We start from the raw sequence: 27,934 nt of genomic DNA, 5'->3' as shown, positions 1-27,934 counted from the left end.
AATGAAGGATCTGTTAGGAAAGTAGCAGTTCAGTGAAAGACAGTGCCCTTTACCACTATGCATTCGTCTTGGAAGCAGAGAGGGATGTTGCCCCATATAAAGGGCAGGAGAAAGGTCCAGGAGCAGAGGTGCCACTACTTCTTTAGGGTACACCATACCCTTGACGTTGTCCCACGGCAGGGCAGGTTGTGTGTGACTTCAGTGAAATCCTATTTGGATGTCAGAGAGATTATTTTGTTTTATTTAAGCTGATATTTGTACAGAGGCAAATCTTTCAGTCAATGTACCTTTGGGAACCCTATGAACGCTGTTTTTACCTCTTGATGTTAGTTAGCGAAGGGTTTTTGTCTTTCGATTTCAAAGGTATGCTTCATGAAGGCGTCTGACAGTAACTCACTCGCTGGATGTGCGCAATCCCATCTCACCAAGACACTGCTCACATGGTCAAATGGACTAAGTACTCCAAATTGTATACACTGTTTTTCTTTTGCATATAACAATTCCTCCTGTCATTCTTCAAGAAGGATTTTGTATATTATAGATTCAATCAAAATACAAAATTTGAAAGCTCTTCCACTTTTCATAATTGGCAAGTGTTCAACTATGCAGACTGCTATCTGCAAAAAAAGAGGTCTACACATCTATACTTCTACTTTTTGGCATACGTGTGTCCACAGACTCTTGTTTCTACAACTGACAAAGGTGAGAATAGTAATTGGTTTCGAGTCCTGTGGACTTGCACAGTATAGACCGGACATTTCAGCTTCCCACTTGCCAGGGTGTTCCCAGTTCTTTGGGTTCTATATTTACAGAAGGGTCATATTGAAGACTGGTGTTCGTGAATACGGCTTGATTGGCTCTGGAAATCAATGAAATCTTCCTAGCTCTAGTGTAGTACAACCAGGTGCTTCAGAAAAGGAAGATGGTGCACAAGTGGACGACCTACAGAGAAATTACTTCTCTAAGTGGGTGGCATGACATTTGCATTATTCTGTTTTTGAAGGGCTACTCAATAACCTGCAAATATTCAGTAGATATGTAATCGGCACACCAGTGAACAGAAGATGGGTAATTGCTCTTCTCATGAAAACCGAGTTCTCTCACTTGCTCAAGACACCAGGATTTTCTGGGTTGTGATTCGGGTTAGTTTGTGCATAGGGCTACTTTTTAGGCACAAAAATACCTGCTTAGCAGTTAGAGACGTGGTAGATCCTGATAACATATGAACTGTAAATTGAATCTATGCGACCCAGAGGGGGGGTCTCTCTATCCTCTTCGAAGGCCCTCAAATCCTTAAACTTCTGTGGTTGATACTTGGAAATGACATCTGTACAGAGATCCCTCAGGAACTTAGAGAAAGCAATAGTTGCCTCCCTCCACTACAATTGAAGAATAGGGTGAATGATAAAACCTGCACATGACAACACTCATCAGGTATGGACCCCTTTAGACATGGATGATGACGAGCGTACTTCAATCAGCAACTGCTGTGTAGGATGTCTTTCATACATCACAAGGATAGGAGACTGAGGTTGCCCGGGGATGTGTTGCATCAAACTCCTTAAAAGCAGCAGACAAGAACAATTTGTCAGTTGAAGAACATCTTAGGTGCCTTCAATTCTCTTCATCTAGGGGTGTACTACAGCGATGAAAGGGACGTGAAGGAATAGAGGGTGGGAGAAGGATGGTGGTAAAGTGTTTGCTCATTTTTACATCAGGACTCGGCGAGTAACTCTGAGATACCCGAGGGATTTATTAATATTTTTCAACATGCATGTAAAGACAATGAAGGATGCTATAAAAAAAGCCTAGTTTGTTCAAACCGTCAACATGCAGATGACACAAAGAAAAGTCTTAAATTTTTTTATTTTAGTTTTATATAGAGCGAACTCGACCTGAAGATATCAGAGCGCTTTACATGAGGACAAGTTAAGCTAGAGATGGACACATTCATTTTGGTAGGCACTGGGAGATTAAGTGATTTACCCAGAATCACAGGATGTAGAGTGTCCCTGTCGAACCTCCTCGAACCGGTTCCCCATGATCGAGGTCCACTGCTCTAGCCAACGCCACATGCACTTGCTCATCTGAGATGGCTTCAGGGATGAATCATTTTACCCCCTAAGAACATTCAGAGAGACAAGATTGTTTGTCTTGGCTTTATTTGAGAAGTCTAGGACTCGTAGGTGAAGAAGTCTATTCAAACAGCAAAAACGACCCACGCCAGCAAGAACCGCTAAGGCTGACAAGCAACTTTGCTATGACAAATTCTTGAAAACAAGACCTACAGCAGTCTGCATTCACTTCATGCGGGCCTTAGTAATCTGAAACCTGCCAAGTAAGTATACAACATGTGCCACATAAAAAAGGAATAACATCGAATTTTGGCATTTAAAGTCTGTAATTGCCTCACAGTGGTCTAGGTCATGCTATCGGTCACCATGATGGACACAAAGAGTGGAAAGGCAATTGCACAAAATCTTGGGAGCTTTCCTTTTTGTTTAAATAAACACTGTGCATACAACTTAATGGGATTCTCTAATGTAGCCAACAGTATACACTGTCAATATTTAGGGGCCCATTAGGATGTCGGGCGGATCGCCACCACCATGCGGGCAGTGGCGATCCTCCTGACATCCTTGCCCGCCCGCCACCCATTTCCCCCCGCCATATTACTATGGCAGGGGGACCGTGGTGGAAGTAAAGACTGTCCGCCGCTTTTCGGCCCCAGTCGCCTTGCGACCGGGGCGGAAAAGGTTTAATATGGTGGTAGTGTCTATCAGACACTGCCAGCCATATTAGTATGGGCTTTGGGGGCCCCCTGCGGGCCCCCATGGTGAAGGCGGGGGGTGCACATGGGGTGTACCTGTGGTACCCCCCGGCATTTGCATACACAATGCAGCAGGCACCACATGGTGCATGCCGCTTTGTGGATGCAAATGCATTACATGCATTTTTAGCATTGTGGCAGACGGTGCTGAGAGCACCGCCCGCCCCAATGTTAAAAATGCAGGATGCACCCGCCACTGTGGCGGGCGCCTCCTAATACCCCCCAAAGAACCCCCGCCCTCATGGCGGGCGGTCCCGAAATCCGATGACCCCCTTAGTTTTGATTAGTTAGGAGTTGGTTTTAAGATTCAGGTTTTCGGTTTGGATATTACTTTTTATGTTGCTAGAAGTCCAGTTGGTTTTTGGGTTTAAAGGTGAGGCCTTTCACGAATGTTTAATCACAAATAAATTAATATTAATGAATAAATGAGTGAAAATAGAGCTGCACAAGAGGAGGTCACCTGCATGGGCAAGTTCCACCCAGGGGTACACACTTATGATTGACAAACACTGAGCAGAACTGGCTACGTCCTCCTAGGAGGTGGAAAAGTCCACAAGAGAAGTGAGCATAGTGCAATGGGTTAGCTGGGGGCGAGTTGCAGCATGTGAAGTTCTATTACACCATTTTAACAACCCAACATTGCTGATCGGTTACTGACACACCTCTTCTTAGGAACCTTAAGTAACACTGATAACAGTCCACTTTCTTTGAAGGTTGTATTGACGCAGCTTTTGTGGGGAGGCTTCCTGCTCCTTGGTTGGCAATGGGGCTGGTGGCTGCATGTTGTACGAGCAACGCAAGATGTTCTTAACAGAAATTAATTCATAAATGCCTGGTACATATCAGAGTAATAACTAAGCGATAGGAAAGCTGTAGTAAGAGATTAAGTAGGGCCAATGGTTATGCAACTGGCACAGGGCGAGTAGGGCAAGAGGCTTCCTGTGCAATAAACAGGTATCCTGCACAGGAGGCAGATAAACTTAATTTGAAGATGGAAGAGTAGTTTACCTTTTAACATCACACAAGTCCTTTATTCACAAGCAAGCTGACGTGTTAATCCATCTCCCTATTGCATTTTTTTAGCCACGATTAATGTGAGGACCATTTTCAACATAAAGAACTCTTTCTTGTACTGGCATGTCACTAAACGTTGGTCACTATGTAACATTTACATTTATAAATGAGCAAACTCAATTTTTTGCTTCATGTTTATTAAAATTGTTCATCAATAATACTGCCACCTCTTGCCAAACTCACCCCAAAAAGTCTACCAATTTGCCAAACAAACATTTCACTTCATAAAAATGTTGCACGAAACTAAAAATCACTTTGCGCGAATCAAATCTATAAGGGTCTTCCTTCATAGATTTGATTCGCCTAAAGAGAGCAATATTTTTTATCACGTGTGGCATTTTTATTTCTCACTTTAGTCCAACCAGGCTGCCTTTGTTTGCTTGCTGACTTTTCAGACCAATTTCATACGGTTTTTGTTTAACACTGCCAACTGTTGGTTGGAGTATCCAATGGTCAAGCACTACATGTGTTTTAATAAAAGATGTATATACTTTGGAAAGCGAACCAACACTTCTACAAAAACTTGACCTTGTGCCATGTAACCTAGGTTAATCCTGCAGCACAACAGGGTGGTGGATTCTCCTTATTCTTATGCTGCAGGGCGACGTGAACTAGCTACTTTGAGCTGGTGGTTGCCAGTCAGCACCTACTCTACAAGAATGGGACACTATATATTTACCCTGTGGGCGGTATGCCCAATTAGCAAAGAATAAAAGTAAAGACCAGTGCTAAGTAGACTTCCCTAATGACAGCCTTGCCGCATAATTATAAACTGCATCTTAGCAATTAGAAAATGTAGTGGCAGACACAAAGCACTAACCATTTAACATTGATAGAAACCGCTAAATATTGTGACCGAAACGCTACTTTGGTTGTGGCTGACTGCATGAAGCGCCCTGAAGTAAGTCACAACCAAAGTATGGCTTCTGTCACAATATATGGAGGGTCTTATGGATTAACGGATTGTACCATGGGTGGAAATGGGTGACCTCCCCTAACCAAAATTTGGGCACAGGCAATTTAAATAATTTTTTTAAATCAGTGAGTAGGATGAACAACTTGATGGTTAAAGTGTAGTCATTTCACTTAACTTACAAAGTTATCCCAGTAGGACCTTTAATGTGGGAGTCAGGTAGGGAGAAAGCAGTCTGGTCGCCTCAGAGCTTGAGAATTGCTCCACTGTTTGACATGCGGGATCAGAGAAAGGAGTATGGGGCTGCGCTGGCCATGATGGTGCCGCATAAGATGATGTTCCCAGTTCTAGTGCTGGCATAGGCGTTCCCTGCCAAGGTCACTTGCTAAACAATGGATGCAAGCCACTGAAGTAGCCTGCCCTTGAGATGGATGTCCAAACGTGGTTCACAAACCCCCAAACATGCCCGATTTTCAGGATAACCATTATGTAAATCAATCTCATTTGGATTGTTTGCATGTATGTTTATCTCGACTATCATGAAAATTAATTAGGGGTCTGCCCTCGTGACCATGGTGAATGTCACTGCTGCTGTGTTACATGAACCGGAACACATGTCTCCGCATCGAAACTGTGCACTTTATCCAGGGCTCAGTATGTTTACAACTTTCTACACACAATAAGGCCGCTTCAATAATCAGAGAATGTCTGCAGTCTTGCAGGAGCTTTTTCCTAATTTGATTATCCAAATATGAACTGGTCCTCGTTTTAATTTTCTCAAAACAAATGGCTGTGTGATTATGGCCAGTATTCGCACCTGGGATATTAATATTCAAACATGGAGCACTGTAGCAAAAAAATGCCATCCCAACCATCCCTCTGCTGTGAATAAACACGAGGCGCACAAACCCCCACACTTCTGAAATAAACTGTTCCCTGGGCTATTGTCTCTGAGGTTTACTTCGGGTTGGCCTTCTTCTTGTGCTGTAGGCTTCTCTTGCTGGTCCAGCATGAGCGAGAGATGATGTGGCCTCCACCATTGGCTGAGTTACGCTCAGCTCCAGGGCTTCTCGCCTATTCATCCTACACCACCTCAATAACCCATGATGCGCCAACAGCACCACACACGGTTGCAAAGCCATGTTGAGTGGTGTTTTAGGCAGAATGGCTTGTCAGGCCCAGGGACACTACACTGGGGCGGTACCTTGGCACCGTTTTGAATACAGCTCATGCAGTTCCTCAGCCCACTTCTCAGCATCTTCATGCCCTTCGCAGCTCTGCTTCCAGCTGGAGGGCACCAGTTCCTCCCCGTAGTAGGCTCCAGCGATGGCTCCAGCCATGGTTGCGATGGTGTCAGTGTCGCCGCCCAGGGAGATGCAGTATATGATCGTCCTCTGAAGACTGTTGTATTCCTCTGGAATATCAGGGTCGGGGTTCATGCAGCGCAGAAAGGAGTAGATTGCAGTGGGCACGGACTCCAACGCCGCAATGCCATTACCTGGTAAATGAAAAGAACTACTGTGAAATAGGGTCATCTGATCACCAACGTAAACTCATCTCACATTCTGTATATTCTCCAGAGCATTTAAATATAGCACAAATATAGATTCAGGCAACCATCAAAAATACAAACTGGCAACTCAAAGAAAATTTAGACAAAGCGGTCGGATCGCAAAAATGCCTAAATCACACCACTTTCTGGATCCTCATCTCTCAAGGTTTATGCACCGATGCAGCATGGAAACATCTATACTATCTATCTGGCTATTTAGTAAAAAACATTCTCAGACGTCTGTCAACAGGAACAAAGTTGAGCTTTTTTTTGGTATTTTTGTTTTACTACCAAGGGATTTCCTCCTAAAAAGCCAACAATTTGGAGGGACACTGGATTAAGAGATGCACTGTCAACATGCCATTTGCTTAGAAAATAAGGTGGCGTTTGGGCACAGCATGGCCATCTATGCACATATATAACATGATTAAACTATGAAAAATCATTACATACTAGTAACAGTTGCATACTTGTAATCCAATATGTACGTTATAGAGCTCTCCTAATGAATTAACAGATATGTAGAGTCCAAATATATTACCTTTATCCACATGTGCACATATCTTTAGTCAACAGTTCTTTGAAAAGGCTGGACTAGTCTTTATGGGCTGGGCACTCTGACAGCAACTAATAACCAGAAGTATAGTGTCCTGTATAACTGCTGGTGATCAAGACGACTAACGCGCCCCTTCCAAGGAAGCCCAAACTCCTTGCACAACAGGTGAAGTGGCTACTGCAGCCACTGTGAGAAAAGTACCAAACACCAACTTTTTCCAGCATAATTGACATTTTCCAAGCATAATAAATCCATACGAAGTACTGACAACTGTTTACAGTGTCAAAGGGAAAACGCGAGGATCGGACTGACCTATAGGGCAGTCAGGCAGTGCCCGAAGGGCTGGTCTGACAGGTTGGTGTGTGGGTCTGTATTTTGGCTGTTTGTGGGCCTTTTTATGGTCTCTTGGGCCAGTTTGTAGGGTTGATTTCCCATATATTGCAGCTACCTCAGACGAGGTGTCCCGGCGCTGGGGGCCGTCGGGAAGATTAAGCGAGTTATTGCCCAGAGTCACACGGCGCTGGGCTAACCTGCCGCTGGGGATCGAACCGTGCGCCCGTGTTCCGGAGTCAGCCGCCCTGGCCACAGCACCACACCTCTTCCCCCAGATGTAGATGCATCAAACAAGCACTCTACACTCTGCGTGTACAGCTCTCTAATTCACAGCTTTGCCTAGTCTGGGCTGCACGGCTCCTTCAGGGTCAGTGCCTTCACTCCCCACCTCAGTCTCTCCCACTCCAAACACGGAGCTTCCTCTGCCATCTCCCTCTCTGAGATGAGGCGTTCCTTAAGACCCAAACAACTTTGTATCTCCTCTTGTCAATACCTTTCCCGTGTTGTGTGCAAGAGCTTCTTAGGATAAAGCGCTCCCCCACTGGGAGCCAGCAGCTATGCCTCTCGCCCAACCCTCTCCCCTCTGGTTAAAACAGCTCGCCTAGGATCAGCTCTCTTGCACTCTGTGGATCTCTTCCAAAGGCCCAGCTATCTAGGATTCTAAGAGGTAAAGCTCCCAAAGTGGCCCTGCGATCTCTGGGCTGTACAGCGCTTCCTCATGCCGGGTCTCCTCCCAGTCACACAGATTTTCCATACACTTGACTGTATTGTACTGTATGCTGCATAATTCTCCCAGGCCTAACCCCCTTATTGTGTGAACAGTGCAGGTCGATAAGAGACCCATCCTTTAATACCCCGAAATGTAAAGTTCTTCCAGTGGTCAGTCCCTCCCACTTTTGCCTATGGATATCTTCCAAAGACACAGATCTCTAATTCTCAGGGCTGTAAAGTTTTTCCACACAAACTCTTACTTATTAAAGGCTGTACAGCTCCTTCAGCTGCAGCCTTTTACCACTAAAGGCTTTGCAGCTCTACCAGGAGCACGTCTCGCTCCCTTTGGGGACCTTGAAGTTCTTCCAAAAAGGTTACTAGACTCAGAAAGATGCAATAAAGCTAGGCCCTAAAGGTAAACAATGAAAATACAAGCATAATAAAGTCTTATAAGAATCAAACAGAACAGAAACCTACCTAACTCCGAGATCACATCATCTTTCGAAACCTGGCCCCTCTCCACAAACTCCTTTATCTTCTTCAATCGATTGGTGAATGGAAACTCTACCAAATCCATCCTACGAGAAGAAAGGAGCGTTACAAATCCATGGAAGATGCCAGTAATGGAAGAGGGCTGAAAGAGAATCAGTCAGTGTACATGTCACAAACTCAGAAATGCTTGTCATTGTGTGCAAGGTCCTTAGAATTTAGAAAAAGCAGGTAGAACATGAACCTAGGGAAGCAAGATGGCGTCTGGCTGACGGCTATTGAGATCGCTCCCGATGCCGTCGTAATTGCAAAGGCAGAAACGGTGCATTAAGTGGACTCACCCTCGATGACAGCGCTGTACAGCGGCGGCGATTTCTTGTGGGCGGCGGAGAGGCTGCTCGTGGAGCTCCTGTCATCGGCTGCGGCACTGTTAGCGGAGCTGCGGGTTCAACGAGCGGAACAGCGGAACAAGCGAGTGCCTCAGAGGCTGGCAGAGCCAGCAGAGTAAACGGAGCTGCGAGAGGCGGTGGCAGAGGCAGCCTGAGCAGCGGAGCCCCAAGCATTGAAGGCAGAGCATCCTTGGCGATTCTCGAAGGCGAGCGCAGGTAGACTGTTAGAACTCCCGCCTTCGGAGGAGCCAAGATGGCGTCCGGGTAGGACGCTCAGTCCCTCGGCTCCGAGGATCATCTTCTCCTTTGCAACTATCCTGCCGTCTATCCTGGCCCGCCCTGGCGGATTGTTGAAGATGATGACGTCCGGCGACCTGTGGAGCAATCCTGATGCTTTACCGTTTTCCCTCATGGGAGAAATGACTGATCGCATTATGCGGCCCGCAGCAGTTCTCAGACCGGGGCCTCGAGTGGATGGTGAGGCCGGCCGCTCAGTGCGCAACTCGGGATGCCAGCGACCGCTGTGAGCCGGTCAGATCCTTCTTAGTGCGAGGCAGCCGAATTTCAACACGCACGCCCCGCTGTACTACAGGTGCGGATCGGATTGTGCCTGGCGCTTGGTTTGGGGCAACTACACGGCGGCGAGTGCTCTATTTGCTGGCTGCCGAGAAACGACTTTCGTGGAGCTCCGCAATCAACAGGAGGCTCCCGGATTTCCGCTCCCGCTATATTTTACAAGACGGCGTTTCTATGGGTCTTCAGCTTGTGGCAGCATATTGGCATTATTTGTCGGCATTATAGTGCGTGGAACTCTGGCTTTCTACTTTTGGTGCCATGACCTGTTTCGGAGTGTCTACCCCCATGCAAAAGACGGCCATGATGGAGCACAGCCTGGGGAGGTCTGTGCTGCAGTGTGGTGGCGGAATTGTAGTGCAAGGGGACGCACTCGAAGGGGAGAGTAGTGGAGATTTGGGATATGGCGATCTTCTGGCTGCTATTCTCTCCCTCCGTCACGTTCTGGCGCACTCTGCTCAAACCCTGATTGACAAGGTGGATGATATCGTGTGTGCACTGGGAAGATTGCAAATGGCTGACTCGCAGGTACATTTCGATTGTTCTTGTTCCTCGTCCGTCTCCATCAAGATGGCTGCCCTATTTCAAAATGGCGGATCTGAATCTCCGGACCTCGCAAAATTCAATGCTGCGGATGTCGCATGCCTGGGGCGATGTGAGGACCTTGGACTGGAATCGCGACGGGTATATTTGCCCCGAGCCATACTCCCCATTGCCTGGGGGTCGCCTCGGGTGTTGTCGGATGTTGACATTTTCCCTCCTGGCTCGGCTCCGCATTGTGACGTGGGGATGGTTCATTCTTTGCCCGGGATGGGATCACTGGGTTTGAGCGTAGCTGCCGTGATTGGGTGGTTGTACCGGCTTGCCATTTTTGGGTTGATGTTCGCATTTTTTTGGGACACTTTGGTAAACTGTGGTGCACGTGAAAAAACGGGACAGGGATGAACGCTTCCTGTTATTGACTGATGGGTTTCTCGTTGCTGACCGAGCCAGATATGTGATGTGCTGATTTCTTTGACTGTGCACTGTGCCGGCTTCGTGCCTTGTGACTTGCTCTACTGGTAATGTTTTTTGGCACCGGACTCTACGTCCCTATTGATCCGTGGGAGGGTGATGCTGGGGACAGACATGTGGGATGTGGATCGCTATCCTTGCTTGCGATGTGGGCTGCTTTTGTGTTTCCAACTTCTCCTGCTTGTAATGCTTGATGCCGCCGGATGTCATGTTTAGTGCTGTTGGCTTTACGGGAGGGTGGAGCCGGGGGACGGGTGGTGGACTCCTCCCCGCTTTTCCTTTCATGGGAATATAGATTAGGTTTCTTCCTTTACTCTCTACATTTCGGGACTCCTTTTATTGGGCGACAGGCACGCTGCTAGGGGGGGGGGAAGGCCGTAGCCAGCTGCAGGGTGGGGGGTGGATGGGGGGGGGTTTGTTTTTATTTTTTGTTCTATGGGCCTTCTATTCTTTTTCTTTTTCCTCTTTTCTGGGTTTAGACATTTTTCTACGTGATGCGCGCGATTCTGGCGTTTTTGTTGTATTATGCAATTGGCTATCCTGATTATTACAGGCCGGAATCACCCTGTTGTGCTATGTTATCCTGTTTTTGTCTATCCTTCGGAACGCAAACCTTTAAAATTAGACCTCTGTACTCCTGGACCAGATCCTTCGCGTTTCTGTATTGCAATGTACTGTATTCGCGAGCCCTGGGCTCTGCGCTGTGTTGTAATTGCGATTACTATCAATAAAGGTCTTTAAAAAAAAAAAGAAGAACTCCCGCCTTCACAAGGATGGCCCCGAAAACAACTCGGGGGGGGGGGGGGGGAAGGAAGGGCGCCAGAAGCTGAGCAACAGGGAGCAATGCCCCCAAAACCCCCAGTGCAGCCTTAAGACCCGGGAAAAGCAGCCTCGTAGGTGGCTCCAAAAGAGACTGGGAAGAATCTTGATATCATCCCAGATGAGAATGGGGAAATGCAAAAAAAAATGACCAAGGTACCTGGAGCAATACTAGGGGTAAAATGCCAAAACCAGGGGTTGTGAACACTGGGGGCCACAAAAGTATAACAGGCTTTTTCTCTCCAGCTAGCCAGATGGGCCCCGCAAAAAAGGACTCGCCGACCCTAATTAAAGTTGTGGTCACTCCTAAAGGGAAGAACACTACGCAGCAAGGTCCACGAGCAGCCCAGGCAGCCCAGGTAGCTCCCTCTGGGGCAGAAAAGAAAATAACTACCCCCGGATTACAATGGGGAGAGATAATGGAAGCTAGTGAAAACTCAACACACAGCACGGGTCAGGAAGAAATGGCTGCAGTAACTCAACCCCATGAACAGGCTAAAGAATTCCCAGACCAACAGGAGGCTCCGGTGGGGAAAAGGGGGGCAGTAAACTTTGTAGACACCACAGGCGGAGAATTGCTGACAACAGACATGTTAGTACAGGAGGCCACGGCAAGCAGCAGCCTTAGTGGCCCCGAGGATACCCAGGACTTTAAGGATAAATTCTTCTCGGTCACGGATGGGTCAGAAGATACCCCCTCAGATATTGAGGAGAGCGAAAGGGAGAATGTTTCATTTGCCAGCTCAATTTCTAGCTCAGAGGGGAACGATGGAACATCACTGAAGGATAAAGACACAGTCATAAGGAAAAAGAGGCTGTCAAGAAGGCAAAGAGACTCCCACTCCCAGGAAAAAGCTAACAGTGGACAAAGACGGGCAAGTAGAGCCAACTCGGAAATAGCTTTGAATTGGGACTATTCAGCCACCCGGAGCACTTATCCAGAGCATATAGTGCAGGGGGGGAGCGGAGGCTGAAGCCCCCTCACTACGGTTGATACTTGACTCAATTAAACAACTACAAGACGAGACAAAAATGGAAGGAAAAAAGAACCGACTGGCAACCAAGAATTTACAAGGGGCTATCAGAAAGGTGGCAAAAATGTGTACAGATACTAATACTAGGGTGACCCAACTGGAGGACCGCACGAGCCACCTCAAAGATTGCCAGCTAAAGACTCAGCTAAGTTAAGCACAATTGATAAACAATTCTCTGATGTTCAATGGAAACTGGAAGACCTAGAAAACCACCAGAGGCGAAACAATCTCAGGGTCCTGGGAATTGAGGAAGGAGTTGAAGGCGATGATATCAGGGCTTATATCCTGAAATTAATGAAATGAGCTTTCCCAGAGCTAAGTCATTGGGAGTGGGAAAGGGAAATCCAAAGGGCACACCGCTTCCCGTTGGATCAGAGGAAGAACCAGCCTAGGTCTCAGGGAGGTACTATGAGACCAAGAGCAATACTAATATACTTTGGCAATTTCCTACTGAGGGAGGAGGTATACTCTAAAGCTCGTCCGAACGCCAAACGCTCCTTCGAGACTCAGTCCTTTTTTACCATCCCTGATGATTGCCACACTACTGTAGAAAGGCGATGGCGACTGAGGGAACTGGTGGATCCTTGTCGACAGATGGGCCTGCAAGCCTTTCTAATGAATCCAGCGAGGCTGAAGATCATCCACAAAAATAGTACCAGAGTCTTTACTTCCGAGATACAAGCCAAGGCATATATGGACACGCTAAAACCAGAAAATGAAGACACTGCTGCCTAATGACTCCCTTACAACTACAACGGTGTATCTATATAAATAGGACCTGGACCACAGGAATGCATTAGGAGGGAAAGGGGGAGAGGGCGAATATGGGGTAGAAGGGAAATGGAACGTGTCATGGCTTAGCACAGTTTACTATATAACAGACAGATCTGGGGGTATGGGTCAACATCGAGGGAAGTGCACCTTGAAAATGCAAAAGTCACGTAAAGTACAGCAGAGGGAGGCTGACTCCATCATAGAGACCGTAAGTCTGCTTGCTTCACATGGGAGGGGGGAAGGGTGGGGGGGGGGAAGAGGTGGGAGGTCACACAGAGAGGGGCAGGTGGGGGTATGGGGGTAAAAGGGGGGAGAAAATCATCATCATCAGGGAACAAAGTAAACCACAATAGGGTACACAGGAGAAAGAATTGTGAAATTAAAGAAAATTCATGCGGATAGTTACAATCAATATATGTGGGTTAAATGATGCAAAGAAACGCAGGGATATGAAAGAATATTTAAGGACAGTACGCGCACCCATAATATGTTTACAGGAAACTCACGTTGAGGTCTCTCGCATGTTTTTAGATCTTTCGACATGTACAACACAGGGAACCAGAACACGGGGGTGGCGATACTAGCTCGGGCCAAGGTGGTTGTAGTGAAAAAGCAGATCGTAGACACATACGGCCGCTGGGCCATGGTTGAATGCCAAGCGCAGGGATTTAATTTTACTTTATGATCCGTCTACGCTCAAATCAACATACAAATGGCCAATTGGCCTCTGCCAATAATACATGTGCAGAGATTTGAACATAAATGGGTTAAATGGCCTATTGAAAAACAACCCCGCTAGGTTTACTGGCCATAAGAGGAAAAGCCACAGAGCTCTGATACAATTAATGCAAGATAATGGATTGATTCATATGTGGGAGCAACAAAATGCATGCGGTGGCGGTAGCACATATTACTCTACACCTCATAAGGCTGTAGCACGCTTAGATTATTTCATGATCTCGCCTTCGCTAATATCCATCTCTAAGATAAGTAGGCTGCCGCGGGTGATGTCAGATCACAATCCCTTGATTTTAGAAATTCTAACTCCAAATTCACAGAAAGAAACAACTAGCTGGTCATTTGAGAGAGCCTTATTACAAGATGTCAAATATGTCACACACATGGAAGGCTGGCTCAAAGAATTTCTCGAGATAAACAGAGGGTCTGCATCGCCTGCGGTAGTATGGGATGCCATGAAGGCCGGTATCTGGGGAGAAACCATGAGCTTTTCTATTAGGCGGAACAACATGGAGAAAGAGGAGATAGAGGGGAAGATGAGATCAGTTACCATACTAGAAGAGGAGCTGACTAAAGCAATCGGCGCCCAACATGATATCACAAAGATAGCTCAGAATCTGGCTATAGCTAAGGCTGCGGTAGGGGAATCATTTGCCTCTAAGGCAGCTGGAAAATTTCTAGCCTGGAAGCAGGATCAGTATGAGTATAGTGAGCAAGTCGGACGCATATTAGTGATCAGAACCCAGCAGGCCGCAACTAGGGGGGAAATATCAGAGCTGATATCTGAGGCAGGGGGTACAGCTACCACACCAAAGGAGATCTGCTCGATATTTCAAGACTTTTATCAAAAACGATATAACCCCAATAGGGGGGTGGGTGGAGATTAAATAGAGCATTACCTAGAGTTGGCATCAATCGAGAGGTTAACAATGGAGGATAAAGGAGCAATGGAAATCACCTTCACTTTTGAGGAAATACAGGGAGCAATCAACGAGTTCCCCGCCGAGAAAGCGGTTGGGTCTGATCTTATCCCACTCGAATTCTATAAGAAATTTCTTCCTATATTAAAAGAGGATATTAGTAAACTCATGGTCCTGACACAAAGCGGAGCAGTACCCCCTCTGTCTTGGGGGGAGGCTACAATGGTGGTATTTCTTAAAAAGAATAAATCCCCCACTGACCCCGGGTCTTATAGACCAATTAGTCTCATGAACAGTGACACTAAAATATACTACAAAATCCTAGCAAATCGTTTAAGCTCGATAATTGGCAAGATTATCTCCCCCAGGCAGCACAGGTTCAACCCCGGGAGGGGCACTGCAGATAACATTAGGAGGGTATGTACACTATTTGACGGCACGGCAGCCTCACGAGACCCTATGGTGCTTATATTGTTGGATGCTGAGAAAGCATTCGATAGGGTCTCGTGGGGCTTCGTATGGGCCGCATTATAGAAGGCAAATATTGGAAAAGGCTGCATAGGAGCCATGCAAGCCCTGTACACAAACCCAAAGACTCAGCATAATGGGTGAGCAGAGTGGGGCAATTAACATCGGACGGGGAACCCGACAAGGGTGTCCCTGCTCCCCGCTACTCTTTGCCTTTTATATCGACTCTTTTATAAGGAGAATAGATTCAAACAGGAACATTTTGCCAATTATATTGAATGGGCATGAAACAAAAATACTAGGTTATGCAGATGACCTAGCAGTTACATCATCTGACCCTGTTTCAGCATTAGTGGAAATAGAAAAAGAAGCAAATATCTATGGGCACTATCCGGCTATAAATTAAATCAGGGTAAAACACAAATTGTAGTTAACCACAAGATCACAATGACAGATCAGAGAGTAACAGACTCAGCGGTTTATCTGTTAATAATAATAACATCAGACTAAACGAAGATCGTGGAAAAAAACCTGGGCCCTGTGATTAAAAAAATCCACAAAAGACTTAGACAGAATGAACAACTTGCATTTAACAATAATAGGCCGATGCAATATAATAAAAATGTTATTTTTACCCAGTTTTATATCAATTTCGGACAATTCCTCTAAAATTTAATAACAATTGGTTTAAGGAAATTGAGGGAGTTTCTAATCACTTTATATGGGCAAAAGGTAAAACTCGAAGGGCTATTAAATTTCTGTCTCGGGGGGGGGGGGCTTGGCGGTACCAGATTTTAAGGCAAATTATTGGGCGGCGGTCCTACAATACATCAGAGGACTATTGGGGGGCAACACGGAAGATAGATGGAGGGGTAAGGAGAGCATCCCAGACATATATGAACTCATGACAACGGAATCCAATAAGTGGTTGCTAACGTTTAACGAAGCAAATTACTATAAAAAAGTAACATTTAAGACATTGGGGGCTGCAATGTTATTCTGGACCCCGGTCCGGAAAAAAATTAAACTCGGGGGGATGAATTTCTATACTCCTTTATTTAAGAATCCCTCATTACCAGAGGTATTCCACGACAATGTAATGAAACGATGGGACATCCTAGGGGTAAAAACCGTGGGGGATCTTGGGGATCTTACGGACCTTACAGGGTTAATTACTTTTGATAAAGCACAAGAGCTATATAACTTAGAGCGCAGAGACTTCTACAAATATCTGCAGATTAGGTCGGTCCTACTACAAAAACAAGGGGGAATATGAATTTTAAAAGAGAGGAAGTTATGGAGCAACTGCGAGGTGATGAGGGCTGTTCAATATCACAACTATATGATGAACTGAGTCAGTATAAGGAGGATGATCGAGCGAAAGTCTTTGAAAATGGAGAATGAAATTAAATATAGTAGGGAATGAAGCTGAAAGTTCGCTTAAACTCGCAAATACAGTATTAAGAGTAGCGAATCTCCAAGCACAATACTATAAGACTATGTCCAAGCTTTATTATACACCGCACAGAATAGCTCGTTGGGGCGGAACTAATGGACAACATGCCTGAGATGTCAAAGTTCGGAAGCAGACACAATCCATATGTTCGCTTTATGCCCCAGCCTAGATCCATTTAAATGCCCACTAGAACAGTTTTTGGATAGAGCATTGGGGATATCTATTAGCCTAACTAACGAAATGATGGTATTAGGTGTAATTAGAGAAGGAGTCGCAACAGCTCACCATGAATTCATATTTCTGGCAATGACCTTAAGCCGGTTGTGCATAGCATCTCTATGGAAAGATCCAAACCCACCAACGTTCCAACAGTGGATGACACGGCTGCTAGCCACATACAATCTAGAGAAAGCATTATATGAGAAGAAAGGTTGGAAGGCAAAGCAATTGGGGAAACGGATTTGGGCTCCAGTCTCAGAGTGGAAACAGAGGATGGAAGGACATTAGAGGGGACAAGTCAAATGCATTATATTCACAGGGCGGGATACCCGGGGAAAAAAATGGTAGCAGCCCCTCCGTATATCCGGTAGCTCTACGATTATACTTAGGATAGGGGTCATGTATTTTGATTTGCTTAAAGGAAAAATGTGCATGTTTTTTCTTTTTATGTATCTTTGTTTAGTATTCCAAGAGGGAAATATAGGATTTATTGTGTACATTCTGTGTAATAACGAGATGACTAAGTTTAAAAAACTGATGAATAAAAAAATGTAAAAAAAAATTTTAACAAAGAATTTTGAAAAAGCGAATCACCTGCAAACATACCCATGCCGAATGGTCTGACACACAGATATTCTGATGATGGATTCAAAACATAATCTGGTTGCTTGGAAAATATTTTAATGTTAAAGTGCCTGGGGACACTGGAAATAAACAAAAACCTAAAAAGTACATATAACTATTGGGAGTAGATGGGCAATGTATTAAGATTGCTGTCTATAAGCAAATACTGCCCATGATTAATCAGAGTTTTTTCCTTAATTCTACACCTAAAAAAGTCACAATTCCAGATTAAGGGCACATGTACAGAGGCTTTTTATAGTCCCAAACGGGCCGATAAGCAGAATCAGCCAATTTGCAAACAGAAAAAAGGCTGTTTCAAACATACAAATCCCAATTTGCGAACAGGTAACCTATTACCGAATCAAAAACTGGGTTTGTGATTCGGAGTTAGGAAGTGGCGTATTTAGAGCGTCTCTTCCAAATACCAAATTGCAGTGATGTGTGTGTAAAATGCGGTCACAAAACATTTGCAATATACTGCCATTTGAAAAATTGTGGTAACCTATTCGCAAATGGCCCTTTAGAGAATAGTAGGTAAAACATTTTTAAGAGTAGGCAATGGTCCCACGGACCACTGCTTACTCTTAAAAAATTAAAAGAACACTTCATTTATTTTTTTGAAACACATCCCATTTACTTTTAAGAAAAACAGGCTGCATTTCTTAACAAAAGATTTATTTAAAAGCAATCACAGACGTGGTGGTCTTCTGACCCTAGCACACAGGCCTCGAAAATTCTAACTATCCACTCTCAGGTCGAGCTATTTTTAACACCTACTGGTCCAATCTGGAAAGGAACAGGTGTTCTGCTCATTCAGAAAGTGAATGAGCAATAAAAAGGCCTTTAAATCTGGTTTTTATCTTGACACATTTTCTGTCTGTTCAATGTCAGAGGTCAAATGTCAGTTTGTCTTTTTAATAATTGCTGCTTAGAAAATTGAGGTTTTTTTTCTTTCTCTAACTACAGTTACAAGTTTTTGTCACATGAGCTGTCTGACATTCATTGTGAAACAAAAGGCTGGAAGATGTCCTTTTTTTCTATCACAACATTAAAATAGCTTGTAAATGAATATTGCAATATTTCAAAACAGATCAGGAATTGCGAAAGCACTTTTTTTGTAATTGAGAAGTGTGATGCAAACAAAGATTTAAATAGGAGCAAAACAAATCAGAACACTGCTTGGTGACGTGCAAATGACAAATATTTACAGAAACTCGATTTACAAACATTACTGTTTGTATACTATATCGTTTTATCAGTAAAACCGCATGTCAGTGGGAAATATTGTGGTCATTTCAATGTGAAATATGTTCATTTGCAAATGACAGTGTGCTACTACTTCATGCTTTATTTATGTATTTATTAAAAGTGATAGGTTTTAAACATGATTTGTAAAACATGCCTACACCCGCCCTGATGACAATGCTGTTAAGGAACTAAGAGGCAAGTCTGGGGTCATGAGCATTCGACATGTGGCTTGATTTGTATTATATATGTAGCAAAGATTTAGTCTATTAAATCAAACAAAAGAGTTTTTGTACATCAGACATGCTGAACTAATATATTTAAAGGTCATCTCATACGTGATGAAGAAAATGGCGCTTAGTGAATTAAAATATTTGATCAGGATCACATCATAGAAACCCAGTTTAGGGGTCAAGAGCTTTACAATTACGTTGAGTGGATTTAAGTCAGTAGACTTGCAGGTCTAGTAAAATGTTTATGATTTTTTAAGGCCTGCCAGCAAGCCACCATCCCTGTGATGGCTGCGATTCCGAATGGGTCGCAAATTGCCACCTACCTCATTAATATAGATGACGTAGGTACATTTGCGACACATTAGGAATCGCTATTAAAAGGTTTATGTTTTCTTACATTACAAATTGCGATTTGCTATGAAACGTAATTAGGAAATCGCAAATCAGGAGTTTTGTACATGTGGCCTATATTCCATTAGTGGTAGTTCCCAGAGTAACCTTTTTCAAGGCTACTATCCAAATCAGTGGATGGTTAAAACATGGTTTCTGTCTGAATGCACATCTTGGCTTACATAGCACAGGCAGGGTTGTTGAACATTTTTTTTTTTTAAGTTGCATAAGCTGCTCTTAACCGAATCATATAGTCATCTGACCGACCGTAAAGAAGGAAAGGGAGCCTTTCTTATTCCCAATAGCTAGTATTCAAATTGTCAAACCTCTCCCAAAGTCTAAAACACATATACAAAGGCAAAAACAGGAGAAAATACAAGAAATCAAGGGAAACCCCGAAAAAAATCAAGCTTTAAATCATACCACCACTAAGTCTCAAGGTTCCCTGCACTTCTCACACTAATTTACCTAACCTAGGCTTTCCATGCAGCAGAAAGGACCAATACATTTGATCTGCCATCTGACCACAGCTCTGCTGCAACAACAATATTGATACATCGGGCATATATACACTTTTAAGCAGGCACATATATCCTCTCAAGAGGCATCAGTCGAGACATCCCACAGCAAACTTCCGAGGCCTGTCAAACTATCATCCCACATGGAATTCCTTTCCAAGAACCTGGAGGGTGAGGACTCACACAAACTCAAGCCTCCGGGGAGCTAACTATGTTCTACAAGACCAGCTTGGAGGAGTCAGGCTTCTCAGAATTACCAAACACCCACTGGCTAATACCAGTGAAAAAACGATCATCAAGTCTGCCAGCAGCATATGATGCAGTCCACTACAAGACTCTACAAAATCACCTGGAGAAAAGAGCTAAGATGTCTGAGTGGGGCTAGAGTAGTTCTGACTCTTCTTGTAAGATCAGAGTCAGCATACGAGAACTGGTAACAACCAAAGTGTTGGTCAAACCCAAGGATGTGCACCACCACCACAACATTTCATCATTTACATGTGACCCTTGGTAAAGCCACCAACTACATTCAACATGAATGCAAACAATACTCTAATACTTTAACCTCTGGGTATCAAATGAAAGCAAAAACATCCTACATAGCTCAGCTACTCACTACCAATGAGGGATAACCTAGTTAGTCGGAGTGGCACCAAAACTCAGATATTGATAACTCTAAACACATTCCCAGCCTCTCTCCCTTTCTATTGGTCGCAGGAATTGAGCACAACCCAGAAAGTGGAAATCCTTGCAATCTAGATTAATCCAGAGCTCTCCTTCTGAAAACCAGTTTCAGCCCTCCAACGTAGCACCAACTTCTAATGCTGAGAAGAGTTCTCTAAATCCTTTGCAAGACTTGCAGAACCGAACTCCCGATCAATGGTAAATTTCCACCCGAATTCCAGCAATTCAATCTATGGAGGAGTACCACAATGTCCTCACAAAGAGGAAGAGATAAGCCATAAATCTACAAGTAAAAACTCAGTCAGCAAGATCAGATGTTTCAAATCTCCCCAACCTTCCTCAGGAGGTCAATAATCTGAATCGGACTTCCAGATTCCAAACGTTGCAAAATGGGTGAAAAATGAAGTATCAGCACTGTATAAAACACAAACACATATAAAAAAATTCTGAATGCAACGTTAAAACTTGAGTATCATCAAAAAAGCAGAAAGCTTACCTAGGACTCCTGTCCACGCAAGGCATTAGCCACTAGCACCATCTGAATTATTTCCACTTCTTGATTTGTTAAGATGACTTCTTGATTCATGAAGATAACAATCTGGCCCCATGCTATGCATGGGATCCGTCTGGGCTCTGCTTAACAGAATGTATTCAATATCACATTTGTTTGTAAGGGGTGTGTTGTTAGTCAGTGGCCCAAACCACCTGACTGGCCCATCTTATGATGTATATTCAAATATGTTCATTTGTGTTTATTAGTATTGTGAAAGTCAACTGCTCCATTAGCACTCTTAAATATATATTTAGGGTCCGCAAAAAAAATTGAGGTATTTTAAAGTGTACAAAAAAAAGTCTGCAATCATTTCATCGGTATGAAATGAAGGCATTTTCTTCTTGAAAAATATTCTCACTCAAAGCATGAAGAATGCCTATCCTATCAGTTCAAACTCAGAGTCATGAATAAGCATTTACTTTTCTCAAAGCTCAAATACCTGCGAACAAACCTTTCATATACCTGCCAGTGACACCCAACTATACATGCCAATTTTTATAAAAGTGAGAGATTTCTTAAAAGAAAAACATCAGGAGAATGTATTTCCCCCACTGGCTTCTATTGGGGCTTGAAGCAGGTTACTGTCGTGTATGAGATTTGCAAGTCTGCTGCTGCAGGATCGGATATTAGAAATGCAAATGTAAGCACAGGGAAAGGGCTATGGCAGGCAGAGGGAAAGGGATGGAAGTGTTGTGCATTGGCCTGCAGGAGCAGGTTACTTCGAGTTACACAAGACCAGGCCTTGTCAGCTGAAGCCGGCAGAGGAATCGCTTTTGTGCATGCAGGAATCGGGAGGTGGGAGACTAGCCTCGAAATCGGTTCTCTCCTGTCTGAATACGGAGGGTTGGCAGTATGCCCCGCCTCACTCACCCACACCAAATAGGGATATACACCAAGTCAAAGTGTCACAAGGAGACATTGACCTTTATTTATTTTTTGAATTTATAGGGCGCAACAGCTACCCGAATAAAGGTTTCCCAGCGCCATGACGGACTGGGTGAAAATAGTGGCAGTTTGTTGGGATTATTGGTTAAATAACAAAGTCTTCAGGGATCTGGGGAAACAGGTGTACATTTTTTCTTTGTGGATAGCCAGGGGAAGAGAGTTCCAGAGGGAGGGGCCAAGATAGGCGAAAGATCTGCCACCCATCCTAGAAAGTTTGAATCTTGGTACAGTAAAGTTTTTGTGAGTTGCAGAACGGAGGTGGTGAGTAGGAAAATAGGGGCCGACAAGAGATTGCAGATACTGTGGTGCCGTGCCTCTTGATTTTGAACATGTAGCTCAGGGCTTTGAACTTAATACGGTTTTCCACCCTGAGCCAATGCAGGTCAAGGAGGTAGATGGAGATGGAGGTGGCTCTGGGAACCCTGCAGAGTAGTCTTGCTGCAGAGTTCTGTACCAACTGCAATCAACAAGTCACCGCCTTGTTGGAGCCAAGGTGTAGAACATTTCTGTAGTCAAGCCTTGAGGTGATAAGGGCTTGAACTAATGTTCTCTGGGTAGCATCTGGCAGCATCCAGATGATCTTCCTAAGCCATGGTGAAGCAGGTGGCAGTAACCTTGACTGCTTGGTGGTGCATGGTCAGCGAGTCGTCCATGGTTACGCCTAAGTTGCGAACATGGCTTGACGGCCGAGGGAGTGCACCCATCTTGTCAGGCCAGTGAAGTGGGCCCCAGAGATCTTTGTTCTTGGATCTAGACCTCAGTTTTATCATTGTTAAGTTTGGTTATGGTTCATCCATGTAGCAATTTTCCTAAGACCTAGCTGAAGGAGGGATTTTGTGCTGGGATTAGTATTAGAGAGAGAGAGAGAGAGAGAGAGAGAAAATAATCTGGGAGTCGTCGGCGTATGTAAACACAGTCAGTCCAGTATCTTCGGCAATATCGGCTAGCTAGCGGTCTGAGAGTGTCTTCACTAAGAAGCCAATATACCCTTGAGGGCTTGGGCAATGCTTATAGTGTCAGGTGTAGGGTGCCTACAAGCGGTTTTGTTCAAACAATCATTTTTTTCAGATTAAAGTTAAATAGGTTTCAATATCTCCACATTTTGAACCAATCTGAATGAATTTCAAAACAGCCTTAATCAATTGCTACTGTTCGGGCAATAAATGCAATGAGAATCAAATCAACAACAACAAACAGGATTATCTTTTGATACATATCTTTCTTGTTTATATTTCAAAATTAATTAATAGGGTACATTCAACAATTATATTTATTTCAATGCTTACAGATGAAGAAGGTACAAAACATTTTATCCTATAATTCATCTGTAAAAAAGTCCAATCCAATCCAAAATACATTGAAACATGGAGAAATGGACTGTGTAGTCGACGTTTCGGTCTTCTATCGTTTCACTCCCTCAAACCATCTTCAAGAAAACAAAGTTTGCATATACCAGTGACCCCTAAAAGAACACAATGCATTTCATTACACTTGTGTAATTTCTCTTCTAAATATTGTCAAAATTAAAGATAACCCGTGTGACAAAGAAAATACAGCAGACATTGTGTTCTTGGGGATCATTATTCTCCCATTTGATTTTTATAAAATGGTCTGAGGGAATGAAACGATAGAAGACCGAAACATCGACTACACAGTCCATTTCTCCATGTTTCAATGTATTTTGGATTGGACTTTTTTATAGATGAATTATAGGATAAAATATTTTGTACCTTCTTCATCTGTAAGCATTGAAATCAACTTTAATTGTTGAATGTACTATACCCTATTAATTAATTTTTGAAATATAAACAAGAAAGATATTCATCAAAAGATAATCCCGTGTTTGTTGTTGTTGATTTGATTCTCATTGCCTTTATTGCCTGAACATTAGCAATTGATTAAGGTTGTTTTGAAATGACACTTCATTAAGAAGGGGCCAGGAATCCAGATGGTTAAGTAGGGACATCGGGCTCAATGTATGGTTCAGTGCGGGTTGAGTCTGTCATGTGGAGAGAGAGTATTATCTGGGGGCTGATTCTGGACTGTGACAGAAGGGGACTGCTAACATGCGAGTTCGCGTTATCCAGATAGATTTTCTCAATTTTGTGATTAAAAAAGAGGGCAAGGTCCTCGCACTGGCGTTTGTTAAGAGGCGGAGGACTTGCTAGGGTCTCGGAGCCGGCAAGCTCCCTGACTAGGCCAAAAAGTGTTTTTGAACAGTTCACAGCTTTAGAGATGGTTGTAGAAACGAACTTGGCACGTACGGAATTACAGAGGTTGTGGTATAATTTTTTTGCCTTTTTATAAACATTCTTGGATTCAGGAACGTAGTCTCTTCTCCATTTCCGTTCTAATGATTTACACTTAGATTTCTCTATTTTTAGGATTTCGGTGTACCATGGTGCAGGAAAATGGTGATTGTTGAACTTTTTTTATTAGTAAGGGGAAGACAGGAGTCTAAGGCATTAGAAAGCCAAGTATGTACGCTACCAGAGAGCGCCTTTACCTTCAGATCAGACGTGGGTATATTGGAGCATAAGAGATTGTTGAGGCCATTCAAGTCAAGTTTTTTCCAGTCTCTTTTTGGAACCTTAAGGGAAGGGAATGAAGACATGGAGTTGTCAAGGGGAGTGAGGCTGAATTTGGATAAGAAGTGGTCTGACCAGGATATGGGTAATGCAGGGGAGCAGTGAATGCAGGATAGACTCGAAAAAATGGAGTCAAGAAGGTAGCCTGCTTTGTGTGTGGGGCCCGAGTTTAGTAGATTAATATTCATGGCGGCTAAGTCAGAAACAAAGTTGATGCAAGTTGAGTTGGAGAGATCCTCTAGATGTAAGTTTAGGTCGCCCAGGAGCGAGAAATTAGTAGAGCTCATGAGCAGGGGGGTTATGAAACTGGGAAAGGATGCAGCCCAGGAAGTTGGGGGCCCCGGAGGGCGGTAAACCAATAGACCAGAGAAAGTGAAGTTAGGGGTTAAGGCCAGTTTGAATAGAGCAGCTTCACAATTAGTTATGTCTATAGGTTCAAATTTGCACTGAAAAACTTTTTTGAAGATAATAGCTATACCCCCTCCCATTTTGGGCCCTCTATCCTTCCTGACAATGACATCGTTGGGTGGTAGCGCTACTGCAACATCAGGGCCTGCGCTCTCATGGAGTCACGTCTCTGTCAGGAACAGCACGTCAGGTTGTTCGTAGAGCAGGAGGGCGAAAATGTCGACTTTGTGCTTGGGAAGTGATCGGCAGTTGGTGCTGATGAATGAGAAGTCTTTATTGAGGAGGCTGCCCAGTGAGCATTATGTGTATTACCCGGTGAAGTAAGGAAACATGACTGGGAAGTGGCAGGAGAAAAGTTGCAACAGGGACATTGTTCCTCCACTATGTTTTCTGCTGAAAGTAGGATGCAGTCTTGTTGGATCGGAGGGCGGAGAGCCAGAAGTTGGCTAGGTGTGAACACAAGCCTTTTTGTGTGCTTTGGACAAGGGGTGTTACCAATTCAGACCCAAATCCTTCCGCCTACTCACTTACTCTTTAGCATCAGCCAGTGACTTTTCGTCTCCTTCCACAGTTTCCATATTGCTGATGAGCTGATCCAGAAAACTGTTGCTCGGCTCACTCTGCAGAGCATAGTGCACAGCCAGGGCTTGAAGAATGCCACCGTTGTAGCCCAGTGAAGCAGCGTGGGTCAGTTGGCCACTGATCTTTGCAACCTGTAACAAAATAAGGTTTGAAAACCAAAGACATAAAAAATATAGGTATTAGGCCTGAAAAGCATCACACATGCACCTCCGGTGATGGTGAACAAAATGCTTTTCAACACAACAGTGGACTCTTCTCAAAGGCCTAGTGTCATTAAGCTTTTATGCCATTTGCATACATCCAGTGGTGGAAATTAACCTCATTAACCAAAGCACACTGAGAGCAGAACTGCGGTTCACTTTAACGCCCTTTATGCAGCACACAGTTAACAGTCGTGCTGCTGTAGTAGCTTTGGACTACTGTAATATTCTAGCATCAAGAGCCTGGGATGTGAGACAAGCATCCTACATTCTCAGCCGCTCAAGCACTTAATGGGCTATTTCCCCACAACTCTCATCCAGAAATGGAGGTAAATGGACCAGCCTTGCACCTGAAGGCGGGTTAAGGCCAGTAGTGGCTGGTGTGCGGGTAGAGTGGTGAGGCTCAGGAGAGGACGATGGACTGGTAGGGGGGCAGGGAGGGGAAACAGATATAAACATTTAGAAATAATAAACAATTTATCTTCCGCAATGCTCTTTTCCATGTCCCTCGCAGAGGCACAGGCTCACAGCTCCCACTACTGCCAATCCTGCTGCTGCTTTCATGTTTGAATGCAACGTCAAGATTGGCCTGAGCGCTGAGAATTTACGCTCCCATAGGCACTGGGAGCCTGTGCTTTGCCGTCTCTAACACAGCTGTCTCTTTGCTGTCTCTAACACAGCATGCAGCTGGGTTGGAGACAGCTCAGTGTGCATGTCGATTTGGCTGGCCTGAGATGGCTGTCCAAACCGGCATGCGCACTGATCACAGTGCAACCACTCCCTCTGACCTCGCGATGGCCCCGCCCCCAAGACTCGCACAGCGCTCAGAACCTTTAAAATATCAATAAGCCCATTTTATTATATTTTATTATTCAAGTTTTGAGGGCGACGGTGGTGGAGGGGGCACATGTAGTGACATGTCCTTCTCCAAAAAGATACAAAGCTATACAGTAAACTGCACAGAAGAACGTGCGACAGTGTATTCAAAAGTAGATCATCTATAAATACAGAAGTAATTTTGGAGGGTACTGAATAAGTTGATTAGGACTCTTAAATGGGAGATCAGAACATGCATAACAGGCCATAGTCACCAACAGAACCAGTAGTGCTTGGATGACGTGACTGAACCGTCCCAAAAAAATAGTAGAAATCAGAAGGACCAGCATGTCTAGCAGGCTCCAGATTTCCCATAAGGGCCCTATATGTTCAACCTAGTAGAGATTCAGTTTGGAACAGGCAAGCACCTCACATCATGCCAATTGAAGAACAAATGTATGTACTAACCTTTTTCACATCCTTGATATCAGGATAAGCGAGTGGAATGCCAACTACCCTCATAGCTGCACCATTGCCATATGAGCCTTTGCCATCGAACTGTTCACGTGCTGGCTCAAACACATCGGTGCTTTGGTTGGTCAAGAGCTTTTTGAAGACTGTGATAACACCCATTCCATAACCCCGATCCGGTTCCTTCAGATACTCCTCAGCAAACCTGAAGAGAAGACAGAGTACAATAAAGTCAATTCATCAGAAACCTACTCTACATGTACTAGATTCTGCTTTTGATGAGCCAAGGACAGCATGAGCACGAATGTTTATTTTTGATGCCATGTTCTCTCCTGATCCTAAATAGGAGGTGAGAAATAGAGATCAATGAGGACCAGAATCACACCAGAAAATCTGGATATGCACAAATAAAAAATATAAATGAACACCATCCACATAATTAGTGGTGGACTCTGACATAGATCATGCCCTTCTGGGGCTTGCTGAACACTCCTGTTGTAAAAGCTTATATTGGGTAATCACATAATTTTCTTCTCTAAAGACTGCAAATGCAGCAATATTTGAGATTTTAGCATGCAACTATTTGTACTTGACTGGCAGCCATGAGTTTCTCCATTTTAACCCTGCCTACGCACCAGTAGCCGAAGACTTACCATTACTTTACCTGATCAACACAATAACATAGTACATTTATGCTTGCCATAGTCAGTGGATTGTGAGCGGGTCAGAATATGGATCAAAGATGCATTTGATGTAGGCAGGAACCGTCTCAATAGTGCAGCTTTGAAGATAAATGACACTGCAAGGAGGGTTAT

At 44.2% G+C, this 27,934-nt stretch overlaps 1 protein-coding gene across 1 annotated transcript in view; it reads right to left on the bottom strand.

The window, feature by feature from the left end:
* Nucleotides 1–1,848: 1,848 nt before the first annotated feature.
* ADPRS (ADP-ribosylserine hydrolase) overlaps nucleotides 1,849–27,934 on the bottom strand; it is a 58,441-nt gene continuing 32,355 nt past the window's right edge. Inside the window, exons 3-6 of the mRNA XM_078681177.1 lie at nucleotides 27,117–27,324; nucleotides 25,582–25,763; nucleotides 8,447–8,547; nucleotides 1,849–6,315 (exon numbers count right to left, since the gene is read on the bottom strand). Coding sequence (XP_078537303.1) covers nucleotides 6,005–6,315; nucleotides 8,447–8,547; nucleotides 25,582–25,763; nucleotides 27,117–27,324 — 802 coding nt within the window. The 3' untranslated portion in view covers nucleotides 1,849–6,004. The remainder of the gene's footprint in view (nucleotides 6,316–8,446; nucleotides 8,548–25,581; nucleotides 25,764–27,116; nucleotides 27,325–27,934) is intronic.

Source organism: Lissotriton helveticus, chromosome 3_1 (genome assembly GCF_964261635.1).
Source record: "Lissotriton helveticus chromosome 3_1, aLisHel1.1, whole genome shotgun sequence".
NCBI classification, from domain to species: Eukaryota; Metazoa; Chordata; class Amphibia; order Caudata; family Salamandridae; genus Lissotriton; species Lissotriton helveticus.
This window is presented reverse-complemented; position numbering and strand designations above follow the sequence as displayed.